General features: G+C 34.3%; 1 protein-coding gene across 1 annotated transcript in view; it reads left to right on the top strand.

The window, feature by feature from the left end:
* The first annotated feature begins 1778 nt into the window (after window positions 1–1778).
* Window positions 1779–26811, top strand: part of zfpm2b (zinc finger protein, FOG family member 2b) — a 58818-nt gene continuing 33785 nt past the window's right edge. The window contains exons 1-3 of the mRNA XM_039680441.2: window positions 1779–2058; window positions 17403–17528; window positions 20919–21020. Of these exons, the coding sequence (XP_039536375.2) occupies window positions 2019–2058; window positions 17403–17528; window positions 20919–21020 (268 nt within the window). The 5' untranslated portion in view covers window positions 1779–2018. The remainder of the gene's footprint in view (window positions 2059–17402; window positions 17529–20918; window positions 21021–26811) is intronic.

Genomic DNA, 26811 nt, shown 5'->3' on the forward strand with positions numbered 1-26811 from the left:
TTAAAATTTAAAGTACTTTAAAGTAAAACTTTAAATGTGACACTATACAAAAAAACGGTCCTTTTGTGTTAAGAAACAACCATGAAAGAGCATGAAAGTACAGTACAGCATGTGTATACATTCAATACAATTAAGTGCACTTCTTTTTCACAAGGGTGATATGATAATAGGTTAATAATTAGGTTTATATATTATAAACCAATATTCATTGAAATTTCAACATTTTTACCCATTCTGAGTCAGCTCAGAAAGTAATCAGAAGCATCTATGGACATTTCAAATAGTAGTGTGCATGCATGTTGAATTCAGCAAGTGGCATTGCTTCAAATTTTATGCAAAATAGCCTTATCTCTTAGTCTGATCAATCAGACAGTTAACAAGGACATGCTAAAAATCATGGTTGTTATTTTTCCAGTTCTTTCTCACACTGGGAAGGTAAAAGTGAGTGCATTGCATTGTGGGATAGTGTTGCACAAAGTAAACTCTGTCCCTGTCTCAAATGGTCACTTGATTTATGTCTTGCAGGACCAACGGTCTATGGCATTACATCAGGAGTGGACTTCATGGACTCATTGTGCCATTTGAGACGAGGCCTCTGTTGCATAGTACTGCACATTTTACCAAAATGTAGATTTTTTCCAGTCATAGCATCCCATAAATTAACAACATTTGCAAATCATGCAATGCTGTATAGAAATAGCATGCATCACTCTCAGAAAAAAAGGTACAAAAGCTGTCACTGGGGCTGTACCTTTTTAAAAGGTACACTTTTGTACCCAAAGGCTGCATATTGGTACCTTAGTGATACATTTAAGCACCTAAAATGTATATATTAACACCTAAAATATACATATTAGTACCTAAACTGTACATATTAGCACCTAAAATGTACTTAGCTCCTGAAATATACATATTAACACTTAAAATACATAATAGCACTTAAAATATACATATTAGCACCTAAAATGTACATATTAGGACCTAAAATGAACATATTTGCGCCTAACATGTACATATAATACATAAAATGTACATATTAACAACTAAAATGTACTTTTTAGCACCTAAAATGTACATATTAACACCTAAAATGTACATATTAACAACTAAAATGTACATATTAGCACCTAAAATGTACATATTAACAACTAAAAATGTACTTGGCTCCTGAAATGTACATATTTAAACTTAAAATGTACATATTAGCGCTTAAAATATACATATTAGCACCTAAAATGTACATATTAGGACCTAAAATGGACATATTTGCGCCTAAAATGTACATATTAGGACATAACATGTACATATTAACAACTAAAATGTACTTTTTAGCACCTAAAATGTACATATTAACACCTAAAATGTACATATTAACAACTAAAATGTACATTTTAGCACCTAAAATGTACATATTATTAGCACCTAAAATGGACAAAAGTTTACCTTTTGAAAAGGTACAGCCCCAGTGACAGCTTTTGTACCTTTTTTCTGAGAGTGAGTAGGCAACGCAATTCTGAACACAGACAGTTTAAATCTGTTTAATGTGACCTTTTTCATTGTGTTGTTCTAAAGATATTAATGATTATCAAAACCAAAAGCTGTAACACTTTTTAAAACTAAACAAAACTCCCATGAATCCAGAAAGTTCTAATTTCACGGTATTTAGACCTGATAAAAATCCTGAGAGGAAAGAAGAAGACGAAAAAAAGCTTTGAAATACTACAGTGCAGTGAATGTGACTCGGCTGTAGTGTGTGGAGTGTGTGGAGTGTGTGTGTGCCGCTGCAGATCTACGGCGCACTGCTGCGCTCAAACCTCCTGCAACAAAAGCACAACACGCGCTCATCTGCGCTGTCAGTGTGCGCTCGGATCACAACACAACTTAACCCTCTACACGACGACACCAACGAACCCTCACTGGAATCAGACACACCCGAGTCTTACACACAGCGCGTTTATCTGTGTTTGGATGAATCGCAGTATCAAATTTTAATCTCGAGTCCAGCGCGCGGAGCAGGAATGTCCCGGAGGAAACAGAGCAACCCAAAGCAGTTCAAACGTGAGTTTGCCAACGCGTGCTTTTTTACTCAGTTGTCTATAGTAGTTTTAATGCAGATAAAGTTGAAACAAACGTTTCTTTTAAACAGATTTGATATGCATTGTTGATCAAGCGATTGATTGATCGGAGCGGTCAGGTGTGTGGATCAGTAAATCAAAGGCTTGTTTTGTTTCAATGCATTAAAAAACGAATTCTTCTTTTATATTAGCCTATAGAAAATGTACATCTTGGAAAGTTTGACATGTTGCGTGCAACTCTTGATTTGTCTGAATGGCTGCATGCAATGTTTGTGTAAGTATAAACAAAGTGCATTATTATTACTTTTAATAAACGGAGAAGTATATTACACTATTTAGGAAGAAAAAAAACTATTGTTTGAGAAATCAATGTAGCCTAATGAATAAATTGTATTTGGAGTGAAAATAATGCACGCTATGACCCTTCTTTGAATAAGGCAGACATTGCAGCAACTATTTGTTAGTTAATGCATCTCGGTACTAGAGAGGAGACCTTTAGTTGACACTTGGAGGAAATTCAATTTTTAATTGAAGCAGACTTGAAATAACACAGCTCTCCAAAGCACGTAATTTATTTCCAGTCACTGGAGTTTTTATAGTGCTGAAACTGTCCCGGCATATCTTTTCAAGGTCTGCATTATACAGAAGGCAGTTGTTGTGATATCTCAATCTGCAGACGTGTCCCACATATTTCTGGAGTGATTTGAAACACTAGCACAACGACTGTAGGCTAGAGAGTGCAGCCGCACCTGTACGGAGCACCTGCTCATAGCAAAGGACAAAGAGGTTGTTATGGGTTGAGACGTTCCTCTCTTTTTCTTTTTTGTTACATTTTGTTCCCAATTGAATGCACTTTGCCCTGTTATTATCTGAACCCTGGCGATTCACCCTGGATTTTCATATTTTGCCTATTCCATTCTCTGGTGTGCCCTCTGTGAGGCTGATAAAGCCAGAGCACTGAAAGAGCTCCATTAATTTGCCCCGATGACTGTGGCGATAAGGGCAGATAATGGGCTAGATAAGCTGGGGAAGATATACCATCAGAGACCCCATTATTACCATTAGAATTCCAGGCCAGCAGTCTGTTCCAGCCTGATAATCCCTCCCCCCATCCTCCACTTGGCCTGATAAGACAAGGAATAGTCAGTCCGCACTCTCTTTATTAGCCCGCCTGGATATTCCGATAATATGGTGATGATAAATTATGTATTTTCTTTTCTCCAACTATTTTAGCCCTATTGAAGGATCTGTCTTCCTCCTATGGAGAGATAAAAAGGGCATTTTGGGTCATCTTTTTTTTTTTTTTTCTCATGCAGCCCTCCCCCTCTGCTGGTGTTTAGGGTTTTATTGTAATAAGAGTTTGATGGTGAAGTGAGATTGGATGGCCAAGGTGTCTTGGTGGGAGAGTAGCCGTCACTGCTATCAGATCAGCATCTCAGGTACCAGCTGTTCATTTCAACCTTTTATCACCTCCATGACCAAACGCAGTGCAAATTTGTCCAAATTGTTGTTGGCTTTGCCAAATAAATGACAGCGGATTAAAAAGCCAGAATGCGACGAGTCTATATGCGTCTAGCATCTAGCATTTCTTTCAAACTTAAACTTATCTTATTGTCTATGAATGTCCTACTTATAACAGTAAATACTGATTCTGCAGTTTATCTTTGTACATTTTTAATGCCAAACTGTAGATTTCACCAAGTGACAAAGTGCCGTGTTTGTAATGCAATAAAATGCATCCGTCCCCCATATTATAATTTTTTTTTTTTTTTTTTAAACTGATACAGTATCTGTATAATGCACAGTCAGACCATCATTAACCCCTTAACGTCTGAATTTATATAGCTTTATATATATATATATATATAAAAAAATGTTTTATGTGTGTTTTTGCCTTTAAGTAGATGGTAAATAATGTTGAGATTATCAATTTCACTTTTGCAAAACAAATAAATAGAAATTTTGGTATGTTGCAAATCTGCAACTGCGGGCATAATGGTCAATTTGGTTTGTTGCAAATTTTTAACAGCGGGCATTAATGGTCAATTTGGGGTCAATTTGGTATGTTGCAAATCTGTAACAGCGGGCATAATGGTCAATTTGACCAAACGACTTTTGTTCATCTTCAGAACAAAAAATTTTTTTTTTTATAAAATCTGAGAGATTTCTAGACAGATACGCAACTGAAACTTTTACGCTTCATAAGGTTCATAAAGAGATCGTAAAACTAATTTGTACAATGTAAAAAAAATGTGTTCAATTTACGGTAAAATACCGGCAGTTGTGGTTGCCAGAAATTTACCATATAAAATACTTTACGGTAACAAGGTTTTACAGTCTTAACTTAAAATAACCATAATAAACCATATTTATTATCTTATTTAATGTTAAATTATCGACTAATTTAAGTATTAATATCTGTTTTGTACCATTGTGATACACCGACAACCAACAATCACAGAAGTGATGAGTCACATGATATATGGAAGCTCATCACATGAAGCCATTCCACAAGAAACTTAATATAGAAATCTGCACAGCCATTCACTCAAACATTAAACACCAATAAACATTAATTTAACAACATTAAATGTCATATAAAACCCTAATGTACATAACTGAGACTAAGAAAACTGTGAAGAAACAAGTCATTTCAACAAAAATACATCAAATACGAAGTGTCACAGTGTAAATTTAACGGTATTTTACAGTAAAATTACATTAAATTTACTATTAGATCTATCACAGTTATTTAGCGTATATAGTAAGGAAAGGTTCTGTAACCAATTAACAGTTTTTCACTGTAGCATTTTTAAATCTTTTACCGATAAAATCACGATAATTTTTTACAGTGAGTTTTACGGTTTAGTCCAAAATTGAGACACGACCACTTTATATGTTGAACAGAGTCTTTTAAGGGATCGTGTTTCTTCAGAAAATTTGGACTCAAGCGTTCAATTCATATGCCTTAGTTTTCACAATCTTTATGAAGCGTCAAAGTTTCAGTTGGATTGCCGTCAATTGAGGGACGGGAAGCTCTCTTGTGTTCCCGAAGATGAACGAACGGGTGAGTAACTAATTAATGACAACATTTTTATTTTTGAGTGTCCAAATGGGGCCACTGTCTGCTTGTACACTGTAAAAAAAATTGATGGTTTAACCTAAAAAAGTAAGTAACCTGGTTGCCTTAAAATTTTAAGTTGATTGAACTGGAAAAATTGAGTTAATACAATGAAGGAGATTAATTTAACCATCAGAAACTTAAAATTATATGTTATCTGAACTAAATAAATTATTTAAGTTGATTTGACAAAAGAAAAAAATGTTGTGATAACTACACTGTAAAAAAATATTGTTGGTTTAACTTAAAAAAGTAAGTAAATACAGAGTAAATACAAAAGTGAGTTAATACAATGAAGGAGATTAATTTGAAATGATAAGTTATCTCAACTAAATAAATTATTATAAAGTTGATTTGACAAAAGAAAATATGTTGTGATAACAAATCTTGAAAATATTTTTTACAGTGTAACTACTAAATGTGATCACTATCTATTTCAATATGGCGTAAGTGCTAATGAAGTTTTGCCACATAAGCTAGTTTCAGCTCATGCAGCAGTGAACTGTCAAAGTGTTGTTCATAATACTTCAATTATTTATTTGGTGGCTGTCATTCGGAGTTGTCGGCGCTAACTTTGTGCTGTCAGAATATGATAATTTATTTCATTATTATACCCCATCAAGGATGTCAGATTTGTTGCCTCTCCTTTATTCTTTTTTTAATCCGTTTTGATTAACTTCATCTGCCAACTGTCAGCGTGAGGCATCCCTCATTGGTGAGCTATCTCTCACAGATCAGTGCAATATGAAGAGAGGGCTTATTGCGTGCCAACTTTCTCCCCAGCATCTGTTCAGCACTAATGAGCTATGAAGTGCTGAAGCTCACTAGGCTAACTCGTGCACTTGGAGACAGTGGAGGAATGTAGACACTATTTGTCTTTGTTAGTTGCACTGAACTCAGTGATTAGTTATACCTGGATTGTAGTCTAAAGCATTACAGTAAAGGTGTAAGGGCACCAATCCACAGCCTTGAGGGACTTTATTAAAAAATGGTGCAAATGCAATACAATATAAATTATTACCTAAATAATAATAAAAAAGCATAGAAACATGGTGGTTGATAATTCGTCCATACACTCTAAAAAATGCTGGGTTGTTTTAACCCAAATTTGGGTCAAATATGGACAAACCCAAATGTTGGGTTAAAAATGTCATTTCAAATTTTGACCCAACTTTCACTTTCAACTGTAATTTTTTTAATTGCATTTTTAACCCAACATTTGGGTTTGTCCACATTTTACCCAAATTTGGGTTGACGCAACCCAGCAGTGCATGCTACCATTCAAATGTTTGGGGTCGGTATGAGTTTTAAAATGTTTTAAAAGTCTCGTTTATGCTCACAAAGCTCCATCATTGATCAAAAATACATTTTAAAAACAGAATATTGAGAAAAATTGTTAACATTCAATTAATATTTTTTTTTTCTGTTTGAATATATTTTAAAGTGTAATTTCTTCCGAAATAATTCTATTATGCTGATTTGCTATTCAAGAAACATTTCTTATTATTATAAATGATGAAACCAGTTGTGCTGAATATTTTTTGTGGAAATTGTGACACTTTTCAATATAAATGTTTGATAAATAGAAAGTTTTTTCAGTCCCACTTTATATTAAGTGGCTTTAAGTACTGTGTACTTGATGGTGCAATGGACTTATTGTGTGCAGACATGTTTTTACATTGTACTTGTATTTTGAAAATACAATAAGAGCTGTAATTAATGTTGACCCTTCCATTACCCCTTAACCTACCCATGCCACCACATCTGACACTAACCTTACCCATATCACTCCTCAATTTATAATACAACCTGAACATAATAAGTATACATTGTACTTATTTGTCGATGTAAGTACATATAGGCACTTAATATAAAGTGGGACAAGTTTTTCTTTGAAATATATATAAAATTAATAAAATAAATATATTATAAAATATATATTATATTATATATTATAAAATATATATATTATAGTAATATATAATATATTAATAAAATATAAATAAAATTTATTTGAAATTGGCTTCAGTTATTGAAACGTATGTATCAATCAACCAATACAAAAAAATACAAATGTACAAAAGACTGTCCTTAAACAGCATCTGTAGGCAGCCTCTGGGACAGTAGCTCTGAAAAAGGCGGACCGAATCGATGGCAAAAACAAGATAAGCGAGATGTTTATTTGACGAGCCTTTATCATTGATGCCCCTGCTGTGCTAGATGTCCTATCAGTGAGGTCCAGCGGTTCAAAGGGAACACGCCACTTTTATTCCCCTCACCTTCATTGAGCCTTTAGAGTTCAATGATGTTAAATCAATAACTGTTGTCAGATGCACAAACTCGTGGTTGCTTTTGAATGGGAACAAAAAGACGGCTCAATTAGAGTGTTTGTACTTAAGATTTGTTAAAGAGCTTGTCCTTCAAGTATCAAGTTACACAATTGCATGTCATTTTGTCACTTTTTATGTCATCTGTAGGCAAGTTGTCTAGTTAAATGGGAAAAGATAGAAATTGCCAAAACTGTTGATCAAGATTGCATTTGAACAATATGTCAAATCAGCAATACATTCTGACAACAAGGGTATCATACTGCAAATAAAGCATAATTTCACTTCTTTAGCTTTTTGGAAGGCGGTTCTTCAATACTCACCATATTAAGTGTCACTCAGCCATTTATTGAAAGTGCTCCATCTTCTCCTCCTTATGCTATTTTAATTCATAAATCAAAGGACTTTCATTGGAGACTTTTATATATTTTCATCCTGTTAATGGCTCTATGAAAAAGGATCATCCAAAGGATCAGAGTTATCCTCCGGTTTCACAGACGAGGCTTAAAGGGATAGTTCACTTTGAAAATAATTTTTGATATGTTTTATCTTACCCAAGGGCATCTGAGATGTAGGTGTCTTTGTTTCAGCAGTATTTTCAATTTTGATATTTTTCGGTCAAACCGTTCTTGTCTGTCAGCCATTTAATGGAGGTCTATGGTCACCACCTTAAAGAGCATTCACAGAGAAGTCCAAATTAACCCTTTAAAGTGTGACACATTAAAAAAATGGCAGAAAATTATATATTTTTGGAAATTAGATGTTTATTAAGCCTTGAATCAAAATCAAAAAAAAAATTTTGCCAAGTCATTTTGTTTATGATATATTTTTTGTATCACATTTGATACATCAGGCTTTTAGGGAACGTTTTGCTTACAACAGTGTATATTTTAGATACAAAAAATCTATTATGCCTTTAACAGTTTGAAAACATAAAACATTTTAGGCAGTTTTTCTTTTTAAATAGATCTTTTTTCCAGTCCTTTTATTTCACTTTGTGGTAGTTATAAAGTAGATAGTATACCATTACTGCAATTTGACATTACAGACATAAAGCACCAATAAAGGGATAGTTCACTTTGAAATTAATTTTTGATATGTTTTATCTTACCTCAAGGGCATCCAAGATGTAGGTGTCTTTGTTTCCACAGTATTTTCAATTTTGATATTTCTCGGTCAAACTGTTGTCTATCAGTCATATAATGGAGGTCTATGGTCACCACCTCAAAGAGCATGCACAGAGAAGTCCAAATTAAACATGATTTAATGACTCGTAAATGTAAGTACACATTGATGGCCTAAAACACGAAACGAGCGGTTTGTGTGAGAAAACGAACAGTATTTATATCGTTTTTACCTCTTGTAATCACAGCCACAATGCGCCCGCGCCCTTAGATCACCGTTGTTACAAAAGGTAAAGGTCGTTTCGTGTCTTAGGCCATCAATGTGTACTTACATTCACGAGTCATTAAATCATGTTTAATCTGGACTTCTCTGTGCATGCTCTTTGAGGTGGTGACCATAGACCTCCATTATATGACTGATAGACAACAGTTTGACCGAGAAATATCCAAATTGAAAATACTGTGGAAACAAAGACACCTACATCTTGGATGCCCTTGAGGTAAGATAAAACATATCAAAAATTTATTTCAAAGTGAACTATCCCTTTAAGATATGGAGAGAGAAATGTGCACAGTAAGTGCAGCAGAGGTCAGAGCTGTTTGTTTATTGGAGGCATTCATTTGAATGATTAGTGTCTATCCAAACAAATATGTTAAACACGATATTTGGTGTTTGGCATTAAACGTCTTACACAAAAGCCAACTATGTTTGCTTGTGCAGTGGCTGTTGGTGCCACAATATATGGTGTTTGTTGGGATTAGAGAGCTCTGCGGTCTAATTTTAACTTCAGGACCTCCACAGCAAATGTGATGGCATGCTTTTAAATGCGGAGTGGAAAATCGCTAATGGCACAAATCCGGGGGACTAATAGGTGATAGCTGAAGTTTGTGCAAGCATCTTTTGCGAACTGCGCTTAAAAGTTCATAATTCAAAGTGCTTTTGGGGTTGAGTCTGTAAAGCTGTTGATATAAAGTGACGGCCTTTAAGTTCTTTAATTACATTAGTGATTGCACGGCACGCTTCCAGGATACTGCAATTCTGTTAAAGCTTAATTATTAGTTGTTTTTTTCTGTTTATATCAAGGATTTTTTCAGAAAATTACATGTCAGTGGTTTAGAATGAACAGAATCATGACAGATCAATTACAAAATAGATCTCTTTAACATCTCTATAATGAGACAGTAAATGAACAATTATCAAATAGAGACTTATGTGTAAGTCTGCCGCTTCTCAGATTTTTTCTTCTGGGAAAACAACCCAAACACTTTCTCCATCCAGATGTCAGGTATTACAAGCCATTGTTCCCACACTCCTCCCTTAAATACTAGCTCAAGGATAAGAGAGTGTATTATGGGATCTGAATCTTATTCATGCTTCTAGGCTGTGTACTAATCGCTCATCTAATCTCATTTAAAGGCCGTTCATGGGAAGAACTGAGCATGTGTATGTTGGGGGATTATGGGAACATGGTGATCGCTGTAAAAGAAAAAGTTCTTATTGTATCTATGATTAGTCATGGGTTTATTTTTCATTGTTCCTAACCTTCACAGAGCAAACAAAAATGTGCATCACTGAGATGCTTTGAGCTGTATAGAGAATATATTAGGTTCATGATTATACAGTACGTTTAAATATTGAGTAATATTAATTAACAACATAATGTAAGGTTTTGTTTAGGCTCAGTTACTGTACATGTAATTAATTATGACTAATTTACTGTACATATAGTTTACATTTATATTAAATGCAGTTAGCTTTACTTTAGAAAGCAAAGTAGGACTTAAGAACTTTTTAAACATTTTAAAATATATTTCAACATCGTTTCTATTGAAGCTTCTGTGTGTATTTAAATTTCGAATTACACATTTACAACGAAGTTGCAATTTATTACATTTCAAACGTAATATTGAATAACCAACAACAGTTAAATTAAAACCAAGAACTTTGCATGCACTTTAGTATGTTTGTCAACACATCAAAATAAGCGTACTTCTTATATACATTTCAAATAATTTGAATTTTAAAGTGAAACTTTTAATTTGACATGATTACAAAGTGCACTTTTTAAAACGTAGTCATGAAAGTGGATTCTTTAAATAGACTCAAGTAGTCTTTATTTTCATTAATATCTTATCATGTACAAGTACAGTTTTTAAAAAAAAACTTTTAAGATTTAAAGTACAACACAAGCACACTTTTTTTTTCACAAGGGTACAACATGAACACATGGCCAGATATGCAACAGTTCACCAAAGTGTAAATACTGTACTCATATCTATCTCAGCCTAATTTTATTATTTGCATCAAATGCTCGCAAGCCGCGACAAAGAAGGAGACGTTTCTCAAAGTAAGAATAATTAAATGAGACGGAAAGCAAACAAACACCGGAATCCAACACTCTTAGAAGAAAAGGTTCTATATAGAACCTTAAAAGGTTCTATCAGTGCTACGTATTTGGAACCCCTAAAAGGTTCTATACACTCTTAAAAAAGGGTTCCTCTGGGTTCTATATAGAACCCTGGGGTTCCGTACTTGGCCAATAGAACCTTTTACCAAAAAAAATGGTTCTATATACTGTAGAACCCTGGGGTTCCGTACTTGGCCAATAGAACCTTTTACCAAAAAAAATGGTTCTATATAGAACCATTTTGAAGTTCCATATATGAAGCGGGGGATGGAACCATTTCTAGTTCTAAATAGAACCATTTCAAGAGTGAAGACACAAACGGCACGAGGATGGGAGAGAACTGCCGGCATAAGCTCCAACACACACAGGTGTAACTCCTGAGTCAATAATGATGTCACTCGCTCTAACTCCAACACACAACCCACAAATACCACACATACTGCGTTCATAACAAAGGTCTTCTGGAGGTTCAAGTCGATGTTCTACTACATGGCTTACAACTTTTTTGAACCCTTTCCTTCTCCTTTTATTTCCATTCTCTACATCTCTCTGGCCCATCTACTCCTTCACCCGGGAGAACGACTGAGAATGAGATGTTACGCCGTGAGGTGATCGGGCATGCAATACAGTGGCAGACGGCCACAACTGTTTGTTTGATGTTGTGCCGATGTTTAGGAGGAGGAATTCAAATCTGACATTCACACAGAGGAAGGCATGCAAAATTTGATTTTATTTGGAAATGTTATTTTGGTCATTTATTTGGAAAGCATGCATATGATGCCTCTTAGTTTTTGTCTTCTGTTTTTCTTAAAGCAAACTGCAGTGTAAAAAATATTTTCAAGATTTGTTATCACAACATATTTTCTTTGGTCAAATCAATTTAATAATAATTTATTTAGGTGAGATAACTTATTATTTTGAGTTTCCTTCATTGTATTAACTCACTTTTTCCAGTTCAATCAACTTAAAATTTTAAGGCAACCAGGTTACTTACTTTTTTTTAAGTTAAACCAACAATATTTTTTTACAGTGTAGTAATCACAACATTTTTCTTTTGTCAATTCAACTTAAATAATTTATTTAGTTCAGATAACATATAATTTTGAGTTTCTGATGGTTAAATTAATCTCCTTCATTGTATTAACTCACTTTTTCCAGTTCAATCAACTTAATTTTAAGGCAACCAGGTTACTTACTTTTTTAAGTTAAACCATCAATATTTTTTTACAGTGTGTATTTAAAAATTGCAGATAGGGCCAGGACAGTTTTTGGCCATGTTTGCCATACACAGTGAAAGTGGTGTGATCGTGATGCAATCCGTATACTAATATGCAAAAAAAAAATTTACACAAAGTATACTGTCATTGTTTGATTAATTCATCAAACTGGAAAAGGTCAAGTTAAGTGCATTGCATTGTGGGAAACTGTTGCATTCTGCATATTTTGACGAACGCAGGAAAATTTGTCTCGTGCAACATTTTAACTCATCAATCTTTGGCCAGATGTACAAACTATACTGGAAAATACTAGAACAGGCTGAAGTGAGGAGGAAAAGAAGGCTGATTTCCATGCGGCTCGCTGCTGTCAGATTGAATTAGCTCAGGTGTAATTAGAGCGCTGGAGAGCGTCCTGCTTTTGGCTGCGGTGTGCGACGGGGCAGCATGGCTCTACACTGAAGCCAGCTGATACAGAGCCGGGCCGCTATCACCATGCAAACACACGCCTCCAACATCGCAGGCGAGCAGCAAATCCAAGCATGAAATTAGCAGTCACTCAGATCATGCCCGCATACTTGCATATTTCACTTAGTGTGTTTTCTGCTTTGTGTGTGTGTGTGTGTTTTAGATGAAGTGTTTCGTGCAAGCAGCATGAGCGCTTAAAAAGTGACCTTTTTGATCAATTTAAAGTCAACATAAAAAAATGCACCTCATTTACTTCCTTCATATTTCTTTATAGTCTTATTTTTGGTTGTCAGTGCATGTTATGCCAAAAAAACAATCTCCATTTAAACTGTAATCAACTTTCTCAGCCTTTCTTTTTGGCACCAATTAAGTGTCAATTTCCAAGCTCATTATTTATTGAACATTCTGAATTGTGCATTATTGCAGAAATTAGTCAGTAAACACACATTCTCAAATTAGAAATATCAAATCTGAAAGATCTGGGGTTTTTTTCGAGGTACTCGTTGGAAGAAAAATTCACAGATGCAATATATAATATCTACACTCTAAAAATGCTGGGTTGTTTTAACCCAACTTTGGGTCAAATATGGACAAACCCAAATGTTGGGTTAAAAATGTAGTTAAAACGTTTAACCCAATGGCTGGGTTTGTCCATATTTGACCCAAAGATGGGTTAAAACAACCCAGCATTTTTAGAGTGTATACATCTATATAAATGTTACTCAGATTTATTCACAATTCCAATTACGGGAACTTACAGTCATGGGATCAGTTCATAAAAAGATACTGTGATGTGGTGATAATCTCCATGAAACAATGCAAATCACAGTTTGATGAGTTAGTTCAACTCAAACCGTTTGAGGAAACCGATTGCCTTAAATCATTTAAGTTTATTAACTCAAACAATTTAATCATAAAAAAATATTTGATTTGTTTCCAAGTAACTCAATAACTTATTGTTAAGATGAATTGGGTAAATAAAGTTAATAGCACTAATTAGTTCCTATAACTTAAATCTATGAAGTATCACTGTAAATCCGAAAAAGTTGGCAGAACTCAAATCACTTTTAATAATATAAACTTAGTTAGCTTTAAAAGCGAATCTGCTGACGTAGTAAATGCTAACATATTAGAAACAGTATGTTATAAGCATTTGCTGTATGAGCGTAATGGGATAATTTGCTCTCAAATCAAGCTGAATGCACCACTTGACACCATGATGGTAACTGTAAAGCCAACATTAATAGAAATTCTTCTAAATTAGCATAACAAAACATTAATCACTACTAAATCTCGCACTTAACATTAATCTTACACTGCACTTAATTTTAGCATTTACACTCTCTTTCGAGTGCCATCGGCAAAGCATGCTGGGAAATAGATATCCCAGCCGTTTCAGTTAAACTTAAGTTCGTCTAAATTAAAATAAATAATTTCATAAAACTCAAAACAATGAAACAGTTCAGTTCACTTAAAATATATCAGTTCTGTGAACTTGAAAGAAAAAGAAAGTGCTAAATACTCATAAAAATTAATTTGACTGAACTAATTCGTTGAATTTAAGTTCGTCCTACTCAAACCGATTAATTATTTTGACCGTTAGGGTTTGCACTGAATGATATTATTGTTTATTATTTACCTTGAAAATCTATAAGCTGTATAACTGTAAAACAGTCTATCCAATATATATATATAGTTTCACCTACACTGATAAAAATGATTTTGTGGTGAAATAAATACTACAGAAAAAAACAATGTAATTTACATGAAAAATGTTAGTTCAGGCATGAATTTAAAAAAAAGTAAATTCTATAGTAAAACTCAATTCAATCGTGTAGAAATGAAAGCGTAAATATCAACATTATAAAATTAAGTAAAATTACTCTCAACTTTTCTGATACTGGTGTTCCCATCATGCACTGGGCCATGAATGATTAATGAGGTTGATTTTTCACTGTTTTCCAGCTGTATTTACACTATTTTATCATTACTGTGGTTATTAGGATTAGTAATTTGCCATTTTGTGACATTTGGAGTTCATTTTATATTTAAAATGACACATTCAAACACAAAAACGATCTATCAATGTTACCGTCATTGTGTATTGTCTATTGAGGTCTGCATTCACACATGCTATATCAAAAGTAAAGACATGATGAGACACACTGAAAGTATTGATTACTTAAACAGTGTGGTCTAATGCAATGTTGTATTAAGAAAGATTCAATTAAATAGAATAGATATTACTTAATCTTTAATTAGCTAAATCAAAATTACATAATTTCTTATGTTACTTTCACTTAACTTAGTTAAGTATAGTTTACTTAATTATACGTGTGAAATTTACCCAAAAATATCCGTGCCAAAAAACTTGCCTTGAAAAAATTAAGTAAATGTTACTTATTGTTTTTTACAGTGTAGTACTATGTTAAAGATTTGCCAATAAATTATTCAAAGATTAAATCATCTGCTGTGCACTTTTATTTACTCCAAAGGAATCTTTTTATACTGAGCAATAACATTGTCCAATGGGGAAGGCTGAACATTTTTGTTTTTGCTACAACCTTGTTCAGCACGTCTCCTTTCATTGCGTGTGTGTCTTGATTCCTTTCATACACACAGTCACTTCTGCCCTCCTACAGAAGGGCCATTCATAAAGCTAATGAAAAGAAAGGGTTTACTCACCCAGATCACAACATCACAGCTCTCTGTCTCTCTCACAGACACTTTACTAAAAACCTAACCCTAAATGAAAACCTTTAACATGTTTTAGAATAAAAAAAAGCTCATTTGCACACAGAGACTCTCTCACCGAATGTACAGTTTTCACCCCTGTAAACATGGAAGCCAGAATATTTTAATATCAAAGGTGAAAAACGCTTTTGATTCATTTCTTTCAGGTGGGTGTTACTCCTCATGCCCTCCGATTGATGAAAAAAATATATGCAAATATCAAAGTAGGTGCAGCTGGAAGGGAAAGGGACTCTCTTGATAGAATGTTGCCTATGTCTTTTTTTTTGACAGAGGAAAGAAATTAATCAAACAGAGAAAAATGAACTTTGTGATTGCACGGGTGTACCACCCAAAGGCATGGCAAGCAAATGAAAAATCAACATTGTACCCACTGATAAGGCAAATTAATAAGAAAATGTGCTATACCTTCAATGCTGCGGCTTGCGTGAACAAGTTATCTCGGAGCAGACGTAACCTTAGGCTTTGGATCTGTTCCTGTGTTGACGCTGCTTGTGTTGCAACACTTTGCAGTTGTCTTCATTTATACTTATAAAAGGTGCAAAAACATTACAAGAGATAAACTGTCGTATTTTGCAAGGTGCACATGATTTATGACTTCTTAGTGGCGTTTGCATCCTGCAGTGTTTGATGGACATGATGTCGTGTTGCTTGTGTTGAAGAGATGTGTACTGTGCTTCTTTAAAGATCAGACTTACTTTGATTCAGATGATAGAATATTAATGAAATACTTGACTATGGAAGACGAAATCACATACAGGTTTGAAAAAGTAATGAATTCGGACATACTTCTAAGCTATTTCGGATGCAGCCTTTGACTCTCAAGTACACTTTGTAAAAATGTTATAAAGTACATTTGAAATCATTGTTTTAATAAAAATGAAAGAAGTACATTCATTTTTTATTTTAATGTGTTGACTGACATACTAAAGCAAATGTAAAGTACTTATAATTATAACTGCAATGTGTTATTTATTATTAGATTTAAAGTTAATAAATTACAATCAAATAAATTGCAACATCATCATTACAAATGTGTAATTAGTGTATAAATATATAGGCATTGCAATAGAAATGACATCCAAGTCATTTTAGTTTTTACCATTAATGCCATTTAATCATTTCGATGACTACTGAAGTAATTATGATACAATTAAAGATGTACTTGAATCCTACTTAGTTCACTTTTAAAAAACCTTTGCTGATAATTTACTTACCCTCATGTCATCCAAGATGTCCATGTCTTTCTTTCTTCAGTCGAAAGGAAATGAAGGTTTTTGATGAAAACATTCCAGGATTTTCTCCATATAATGGACTTCAATGGGAACCAAACAGTTCAAGGTCAAAATGAGAGTTTCAGTGCAGCTTCAAAGGGCTTTAAACGATTCCAGACGATGAATCAAGCGAAACGATCGCTTATTTAATTAATAAATAACAAAGTTTTAGTTTTATAAGCCCAAATGCTCGCCTTGCTCTGTTCTGTGATGAGCGTTCGTGACTCTCCTGTTTGAACTCGTTCATCAAAATGAACAAATCTTTTGGGTCCTAGATAAGACCCTTATTCATCGTCTGGTGTCGTTTAAAGCCCTTTGAAGCTGCACTGAAACTCTCATTTGGACCTTGAACCGTTTGGACCCCATTGAAGTCCATTATATGGAGAAAATCCTGGAATGTTTTCATCAAACACCTTAATTTCTTTTCGACTGAAGAAAGAAAGACGTGGACATCTTGGATGACGTGGGGGTGAGTAAATTATCAGCAAAAGTTTTTTTTTTTAAAAAGTGAACTACTTCGTTAAGTAAAATTGCATTTAATATAAATTTAAACTACAATACATTTTCATTTCATGCGATTAACATGGAATTTAGGACAAAGGTGTTAAAGTTGCACATTTGTTTGTCCATTATTTGACAGGAATGCTTGAAAATGGGCTTGAGACAGAGTCTGAAGAGAAAGTGTGTGAGAAGGAGATATCGAAAGAAGACGACCTCTCTGACCCAGAGAACATCATCTCTAAAGACGGAGATCACTTAAAGAATGGTGAGCTCATTTCCCATTACAAAGAGACTTTGCCCAGAGCTTGCTTTTAATAGCTCAGCTATATCTGGTTACACTTCTACAATTAACTACATCCTTATTATAGGGCAAGGGTTAGGATGAGGGTTTGGTTTAGGGTTAGTTTCATGATGTAATTTTTCATAATTTATAGCTACATGTAACAAGGACACTGTAAAATAAAGTTATGTGGATGTTTATGTTTTGTGTTTATTATCTGATTGGAAGTCTGCTACAATACAAATATAGTTCTATGAAATTGTGTGGATAATTTTAAATCTATTTGCTTATTTTTATACGTAAACTAAACAGACATCTCTAAAAAATGCTGGGTTGTTTTAACCCAACTTTGGGTCAAATATGGACAAACCCAGCCACTGGGTTACATTTTTAAATTACATTTTTAACCCATCGTATATGGGTTTGTCCATATTTGACCCAAAGTTGGGTTAAAACAACCCAGCAACTATAATCCAATAGCAAATATTGTGTGTTCTAAATCTTGTGTGTTCTAAAAAAGCTCTGATACTTCTAACATTTAACAGAGGATTGTGGAATACAATATAAATATATATATATATATATTGTATATTTCATATTGTATTCCACAATCCTCTGTTAAATGTTAGAAGTATCAGAGCTTTTTTAGAACACACAATATTTGCGCACCTTCCCACCACCCCTTTAGCTCAAAGCAGTGTTTGGTTTTGTGCTGAAATTGAATTTGAATATGAAAGAGAAGATTGAAGAAATCTGGCATTTTGAGGGAAGACCTACTGTATATGTTACTAACAGGGTTATTGGTCATAGTAAATAACAACAGAGTTGCTGGTATTTGCTGCAGGCTTCCACCATCAAACTCCAGCTAATAGCATCATCTCTTTGAACTGAAATTCAATTACAGGCGTTTCTGCCGGCCACACCTCACCGTCACAACGGGATAATTCAGAGACCCCCCCCCCGAGACATTTGAAATTCACTCAGCGTCCTAACGTTATGCTTTTCTATTTGTAAATGATGAATCTTCTCTTTGAAATGCCTGTCTCGCTATCCCCAACGTCCAAAAGTTTGCGACGGCAAAGTGAACTGCGTAAACTACCTGCTTTGCCTTCGAGCATGCAATCTTCAAAAGAACAATCACTTTCGCTTTTTTTTTTTTTTGTTGCTGGAAAAATTGGCTGAACGATGTGTGGCGGTTTTCCTTTTGTTCTTGTTGAAAAGGAAGAGGGGCAATTCTTTTTCATTTTCTTTTTCATTTTCAATTGACATTTTTGAATATTTATCGTTTTCTCTTCCAAACTTGATCACATAATTGTTTTTTGAATCTGTGAACCGTATAATGGAGATGTCAAAAGTAAAAGTATAGATCATGACACCTATACCTGATGAAATTCAGATTTAGCGTGTGTGATTTCCTCAGGACTGCAGGAATGCATATTAATTACTCGAGCACCAATAAATAAATATGCAAAAACGTCAGTTCAGTTCATTACACGTGCTAAGTTCTATAATAGAACAATCAACAGTTATGAAAATGTCAAAAATAGAAATTTCATGTTTCCAGTTTAGGTGTGCACCTACTCTTCTATTTCCAAAAATCCTATTGGCTCTTATTTTAACCATACACTCTTAGAAGAAAAGGTTCTATATAGAACCTTAAAAGGTTCTAAAACACTACGTATTTGGAACCCCTAAAATGCAATGCATGTGAATGATCACAAAATTCAAGATATGGGGGTTAAAAAATGTTAATTAATCAATATCACATGAAGAGTGCCATTTTAGTTTTTATCCTCCAAAAATCAGCATGATTAAAATGTGATACTAAGTTACTACAATAGTTTAATAAACAATAATTTAATTACAACTCCAAAATGTTGCAGAATAATGTAATATATGACTGAATAATAGCCTATAAAGAACCTCTGTGCCAAAAGTGTTCTTTCAGTTCATTATCATCATTTATTTGCATAAAAGGTTCTTTGCAGTTGAGTAAAGAACCCTATGCTGCATATATATAGAACCCTTTTTTCTAAGAGTGATAGTTTTTGTTAATAAATTGCTATTTTTTTTACTTTTAATTTGTCTAAATACATTAAAACCCCCTTATCTGAACTCACACCAGCTTTTAAAGGGATAATTCACTTTGAAATTAATTTTTGATATGTTTTATCTTACCTCAAGGGCATCCAAGATGTAGGTGTCTTTGTTTCCACAGTATTTTCAATTTTGATATTTTTAGGTCAAACCGTTCTTGTCTGTCAGTCATATAATGGAGGTCTATGGTCACCACCTCAAAGAGCATGCACAGAGAAGTCTAAATTCAATAACTCATGAAAGTAAGTACACATTGATGGCCTGAAACACAAAACGAGCGGTTTGTGTGAGAAAACGAACAGTATATCGTTTTTACCTCTTGTAACCACAGCCACAAAGCAGATCACTTGGACGTGGCTGTGACTACAAGAGGTAAAAATGATATAAATACTGTTCGTTTTTTTCACACAAACCGCTCGTTTCGTGTCTTAGGCCATCAGTGTGTACTTACATTTATGAGTCATTAAATCATGTTTAATTTGGACTTCTCTGTGCATGCTCTTTGAGGTGGTGACCATAGACCTCCATTATATGACTGATAGACACGAACGGTTTGACCTAAAAATATCGAAATTGAAAATACTGTGGAAACAAAGACACCTACATCTTGGATGCCCTTGAGGTAAGATAAAACATATCAAAAATTAATTTCAAAGTGAACTATCCCTTTAAGTGGCTGTCTTGTCTCCTCAAGAAGGTTTAATACTTGGCTGAGTTTTAAGATCATAAGGTTTTATCCATTCCTGTCTTGCTGAGGACATGGACTGATTCCCTCTGTGTGTGTGTGTGTGTGAGGATCTGAGGTAAATAGGCCTGTTCTTGGAGTTAACTTCTCTTGCCTGTGACGGTGTTAAATAGTACTTTGCCCGTGGTGTCAGAGCCAAAGGCAGAAAATCCTTAATCACAGCTTAATTAAGGAATCATCTTGTAGCTTAATTTCTTTCCCAACACTGTAATTAAACATTTCCAATAAGTTTCGTCACAGGGCTTAACACAGGCAGCGAGTCTGTGATCAAGGTGGGTCCAGGGACTTGCTCTCTGTCGCTTTTCAATTCTCTCCAAAGAAATGAGCATAAAATCCCACAGCAGACACTTGAAAGAATCCAAAATGAGAAAATGCACATTGGAATTACAAGGAATAAGGGTTTTAAATGAAAGAAAACGAACAGCTGCTGCCGGCGCGAGAGCCAGATCCGGCCGTCTCCGTCCGGTTTAGTGATTGTGCTACGATTTAGCCGTTTGTTCACATACAGCTAAGCCCTGATGTCTTTTTTACAGGTGAAATGGGCGAGAGTTTAAAGGTAGAACAACAAGACAGTGATGGACAAGAAGAGAGAGTCCAGTCCAGCCCACTGACAGCAGACGAATGGGACGGGCCAAGTAAGTCAGCTGTCCAATCACGTCTCAGCCCTCTTACGTTTCTACAATGCAACTTTCTCTTGTGAAATGTGAAGGATACTTATTAAAATAGTCCTTATTATGGAAATAATATACTTTAAAAGAATATACTTAAGTGCACACTAAATGTGTGGTTTTCAGCAACACATTCTCATCCCAAGACGTCATCTTTAGCGCTTTCAGTGGGTAGGTTTATTTTTTTTTTATTTATTTTTTTATAGTTTATTTGATAGGGACCATGCATATTAATGGACATTGTTGTAGGATGCAACATGTAAATATGCCAGAATTAGTAAACAAATACTTCATCTGCAGTCCCCAGGCCGGTAACAAAAACAAACAAATAAAAAGAAATATCAAACAGTCATTGATTCAATGAATCAACAGTACACGTAGGTAAAAACATGCATTGATATTACAAACAAACGCATAAATAACAATAAAAACAAGACAACACAAACATTATAGCCCAGGTTTAGGTCTGGGGTAGGGTTAGGGTTAGATAAAGGGTTAAAGGGTACCCTAAAACGTCGGATGTTGACGTATGGTCAAAAGCGTCAGTTACATTACATCTTTGGATGAGAACGGGCTGTTTTCGGACACTTAAATTTACAATTAGATAAAAATATATTAAATGTATATTAAGTGCCATTAGTTGAACTTTAGAGTCTATATGTAATTTTATAATTACTCCTGTTTACTTTAATGTACTAAGCATTTATGGTTAGCTAAAATATAATTTCATCATGCATGTTATGTATTAAAATATATTTGTAATTACACAATTATTTGTATTAATGAAGTTGCAATTTAGTACATTTAAAGCATATCATCTTTAAATATTAAATAACACACTACAGTTTAAGTTCTAATTAAATCAAATATTTAAATTAAATATTTAATATTTAAATATTTAATCACTTTACATGTGCTTCATGTTAGTCAACACATCAAAATAAGTGTACTGCTTTAAAGCATGGCAAAAGATTATTAAAACAATTCTTTACAGTTATAATTTGACATTGTTACAAAGTACACTTTTTAAAAGTGTAGAATATGAACACAACAGAATATGATAAAATAGGTAGGTTTATACAGATTATAAGTCATATGCATTGACATTTGGCTCAGAAAGTACCAAAATCAGAAGCATCTGTGGTCATAAATGGCGTCTAGGTATACATTCAGAATGGAAGACTTGCACACTGCTTGTACTTTGTGATAAACACTGTAAACAGCCTTTTATTTTTTGTGGAAGAGAATGCATAGTGAAGTATTTCGAATTGTAGTATGCATGCATGTATGTTTATATGCCACAATACACTCTTAGAAGAAAAGGTTCTATATAGAACATTAAAAGGTTCTATCAGTGCTACGTATTTGGAACCCCTAAAAGGTTCTATACACTCTTAAAAAAAGTGTTCCATACTTGGCCAATAGAACCTTTTACCAAAAAAAAAATGGTTCTATAGAACCATTTTGGAGTTCCATATATGAAGCGGGGGATGGAACCATTTCTGGTTCTAAATAGAACCATTTCTTCTAAGAGTGTAGCACAGAGACAACAGTGTAAGACCGAATACAGCCAAATGCTGTACTGTAATAAGCCTTGTCCTCTTTAAAAGCATGAAATCTGATAATGTAATAATGCCATTTTAGGAGGTGCTTTATCTTGCGTGTTCACACTAGATTTACAAAATATTCACTAGTGCCAGAGCCAAGCTGAGCTGACTTGTCTTTTATCTTTATATACGATCACGGGTCTTTGTAATCAGGTCTTGATGAGATAATATCACCGCATTCTGATATTCATGCTCTTTGTTGCGGTCTCTATCGCTGGATTTCTCTTTCTCTCCCTCCATCCTTTGAATAAATATAATTAGTTAGGTTACACATTCATTCTAACAGTAATGAGGCACTGTGTTTTCTTATCTGATCAGCAAAGAGTGCTTTTGTCTTCTCGGAACAGTTTGAGCCTCGGTATGCCAAGCCAATAGACGCATGATATCCAGGATTGATGTTTAATTTGTGTTATACTGGCATTCATTTTTGCTGCTTACATTTTTTTTTCTTTGAATAGAAAGTTTAAAAGATCATCATTTATTACTTTAAATCTAAGTCTTTATACCTTTATAATTGACTTTTGATCAATTTAATGTGTCCTTGCTGAATAAAAATATGAATTAATTTATAGACCCCAAACTTTCGAATGGTTGTAAATGTTTCATGCAGAAAAAAAATTGATTATAATGTTGTAAAGTCACCATATCACCATAAAAATGTCAAACAAAACGTTGCAATGCAGTATTTGGTTAATCATAGAACAGTACACCGTTTCTTGCATTTCACTAGTTTTTTTTTTTTTTCATAGAGGGAATCTTTCTTGCTACAGAAGCACAATAGTCTTGTTTGCATATTCATTTACCCCAATGCATAATAGAAAACCATTACTGTAATGCTTTTTTCAATGCACAACACACTCAATTTCTACTGCAAGCAAGTGTCATGACACACCAAGACAAACGGTACTTGCAGACTAGAGAAAACTGAGTGTTTCACGAAAAGGAATGTGTTAGATTCATTTTAAGGATGTGGATCGTTAAAGGAGTAGGACATCCAAGATGTCCACGTCTTTCTTTCTTCAGTCGAAGACAAATTAAGGTTTTTGATGAAAACATTCCAGGATTTTCTCCATATAATGGACTTCAATGGGGTCCAAACGGTTCAAGGTCCAAAAGAGAGTTTCAGTGCTGCTTCAAGGGGCTTTAAACGATTCCAGACGATGAATAAGGGTCTTATCAAGGACCCTTCGAGTCATGACTCCAAAAAAGATTCGTTCATTTTGATGAACGAGTTCGAACAGGAGAGTCACGAACGCGCATCACAGAACAGAGCAAGGCGAGCATTTGAGCTTATAAAACTTAAACTTTTTTATTTATTTATTAAATGAGTGATCGTTTTGATTGATAAGACCCTTATTCATCATCTGGTGTCGTTTAAAGCTCTTTGTAGCTGCACTGAAACTCTCATTTGGACCTGGAACCGTTTGGACCCCATTGAAGTCCATTATATGGAGAAAATCCTGGAATGTTTTCATCAAAAACCTTAATTTCTTTTCAACTGAAGAAAGAAAGACGTGGACATCTTGGATGATATCTTAGATGAGTTTTTTTTTTTTTTTTTTTTTTAAAGTGAAATACTCCTTTAATACAACAATTTGAATTTCCACAATCACAACTAGACCCTCATGTCAGAAGTTGAATTGCAACCACCATTTATTTTGTTGATGGGAGTGATGAAGTTTTAGTGTGTCAGACCAAACTTTTTTTGTTTGTTTCATGACCCTTCCAACCTGCCATATCTGTCACTAGTTCGTATTTCTGAACCTCATAATTTACAAATTAAAGCTTTGCATGGAATGACTAAAATCTCAAATTGAATTAGCATCTACAGTTATAACTTCCCAATGAACATTGCAGAATGAAGGAATGTAAAAAAGAGAGTGACAGATGAAGGAAAGGCTGATTCTGTCCGACGCCTCAGAAGAAGACAGGATGGAGAGATGGATTTTAATGAAAGTGTAGTGGATTAGAGAAATCCCTGGAACAATATGAAATCATTACAGCCGCAGTCGACATCAAAGTCCCGCTGATTGAGCCCCCTAAAACCTTTTCACACTGGGAGCGAGAACATGTAAACTAGAGCTGAGAGCAGCTGACCACTGCGAGAGAGAGAGAGAGAGAGAGAGAGAGAGAGAGAGAGAGAGAGATTCACATGTACGGATTCCAGACTTCTGACATTTAGATGAGTGTCATGGGATATGAACTGAATCAAATTGAGGGTATTCATCATCTTACATGGCCTGCTTGTTTTCAGACTGTTTGTGAAGATATTCTCAACTCTTTTAAAGGAAATTTCAGAGTTCAGTACAAGCCTAAAAAGTCATGGATAACATCTGTGGTAAAATCACCACGGAAAAAAGTCACCCCTCAAAACAAGCATAAATCGTATTTACAGTAATGCACTTATAATTGAGGAGGCCTGATGAATGAAAAGAGAAAAGTGAAATTCTCTGCTTTTTGAATTCTCTTGCAAATTTTTTGTGTTCCCCGAGAAACTTTGCGTTCCCTCGCAAAAAACATTTGCACTCCGTCAAGAAACTTTGTGTTCGGTTTTGCGAGCGAATGTAAAGTTTCTCGGGGGAACATCTACACTGTTAGACCTTACCAGGTTTTTTACAGTAAAATACTGGAAACACTGTTGCCAGTAATTTACTGTAAAAATGCACTAAAACTAATAAGTTGTATTTTTTAGTTAACTTGCGTTTTAGTGCATTTTTACAGTAAATTACTGGCAACAGTGTTGTAAAAATGCACTAAAACTAATAAGTTGTATTTTTTAGTTAACTTGAGTTTTAGTGCATTTTTACAGTAAATTACTGGCAACAGTGTTGTAAAAATGCACTAAAACTAATACGTTGTATTTTTTAGTTAACTTGAGTTTTAGTGCATTTTTACAGTAAATTACTGGCAACAGTGTTGTAAAAATGCATTAAAACTAATAAGTTGTATTTTTTAATTAACTTGAGTTTTAGTGCATTTTTACAGTAAATTACTGGCAACAGTGTTGTAAAAATGCATTAAAACTAATAAGTTGTATTTTTTAATTAACTTGAGTTTTAGTGCATTTTTACAGTAAATTACTGGCAACAGTGTTGCCAGTATTTTACTGTAAAAAACCTGGTAAGGTCTAACAGTGTAACATTTGCGAGAGAACGCAAAATAATTGACAAATACTGTACATATTGTTTGAAGAACAGCCCCAAACAGGAGACTACAGTAAACAGGATCAGTAAACATTTTTTCTGTTTCCAGGTTTTTATAAATCATTTCTCTCAAACAAGGATTTTTACACAACAAAGCAAATATTTCAGCTTTTAAGTTGGCATGGAATGGAAATTCATTTATTTTATAAATTAATCTTGCTGATTGGAGAATCCCTATTCACTATACAGACAACCCGTTGTGGAAATTATGGTTCATGTACTAGCCCAGAAGTGATAAAATTAAATAAAACTCTGTATCAAAATTTAGTTTGTTTAGGCATGAAAAAAAGTCATACAGTTGTTTTAAATACTGCAATCTTGTTGAATGCCCAACTCCAACACTGTTTAAAATAATTCGGGTCTTCTCGGGTCCATTTGGAAAAGGCATATTTATTTTTAGTTACCCGAGACCCGAGGCCACTAATACCGAACCCGACACGTTGGGGTTTTGGACCTGAACCCGCTCGGGTCGGACCTCGGGTTTTCGGATCCAAGTGGACCCGTGGCCCTTCTGAACTTTCATGTTTTTGTTCTTATGGGTGTCCGGAGCCGCCCATACGGGGCTGGGCTATGTTACAATGTTGGGTTTTGTATCTTGTCATGTTCAGCGGTTCCCGGTCTGTCAATTAGTCATCCCAGGTGTTTCCCATTAACCCCTTGTTATCCTGTCTAGCTCATTTACCCCCGTAAATTTTATTATATTATATAATATTAACACCTAAAATGTACATATTAGGACCTAAAACGGACATATTAGCTCATGAACTGGACATATTAGCACTTAAAATGTACATATTAGGACCTAAAACGGACATATTAGCTCATGAACTGGACATATTAGCACTTAAAATGGACATATTAGGACCTAAAATGTACTTATTAGCAACTGAATGTACATATTAACACCAAAAATGTACTTATTAGCACCTAAAATGTACATATTAACAA

The sequence above is a fragment of the Pimephales promelas genome, chromosome 18, assembly GCF_988280905.1.
Source record: "Pimephales promelas chromosome 18, fPimPro1.hap1.1, whole genome shotgun sequence".
Classification (NCBI taxonomy): domain Eukaryota; kingdom Metazoa; phylum Chordata; class Actinopteri; order Cypriniformes; family Leuciscidae; genus Pimephales; species Pimephales promelas.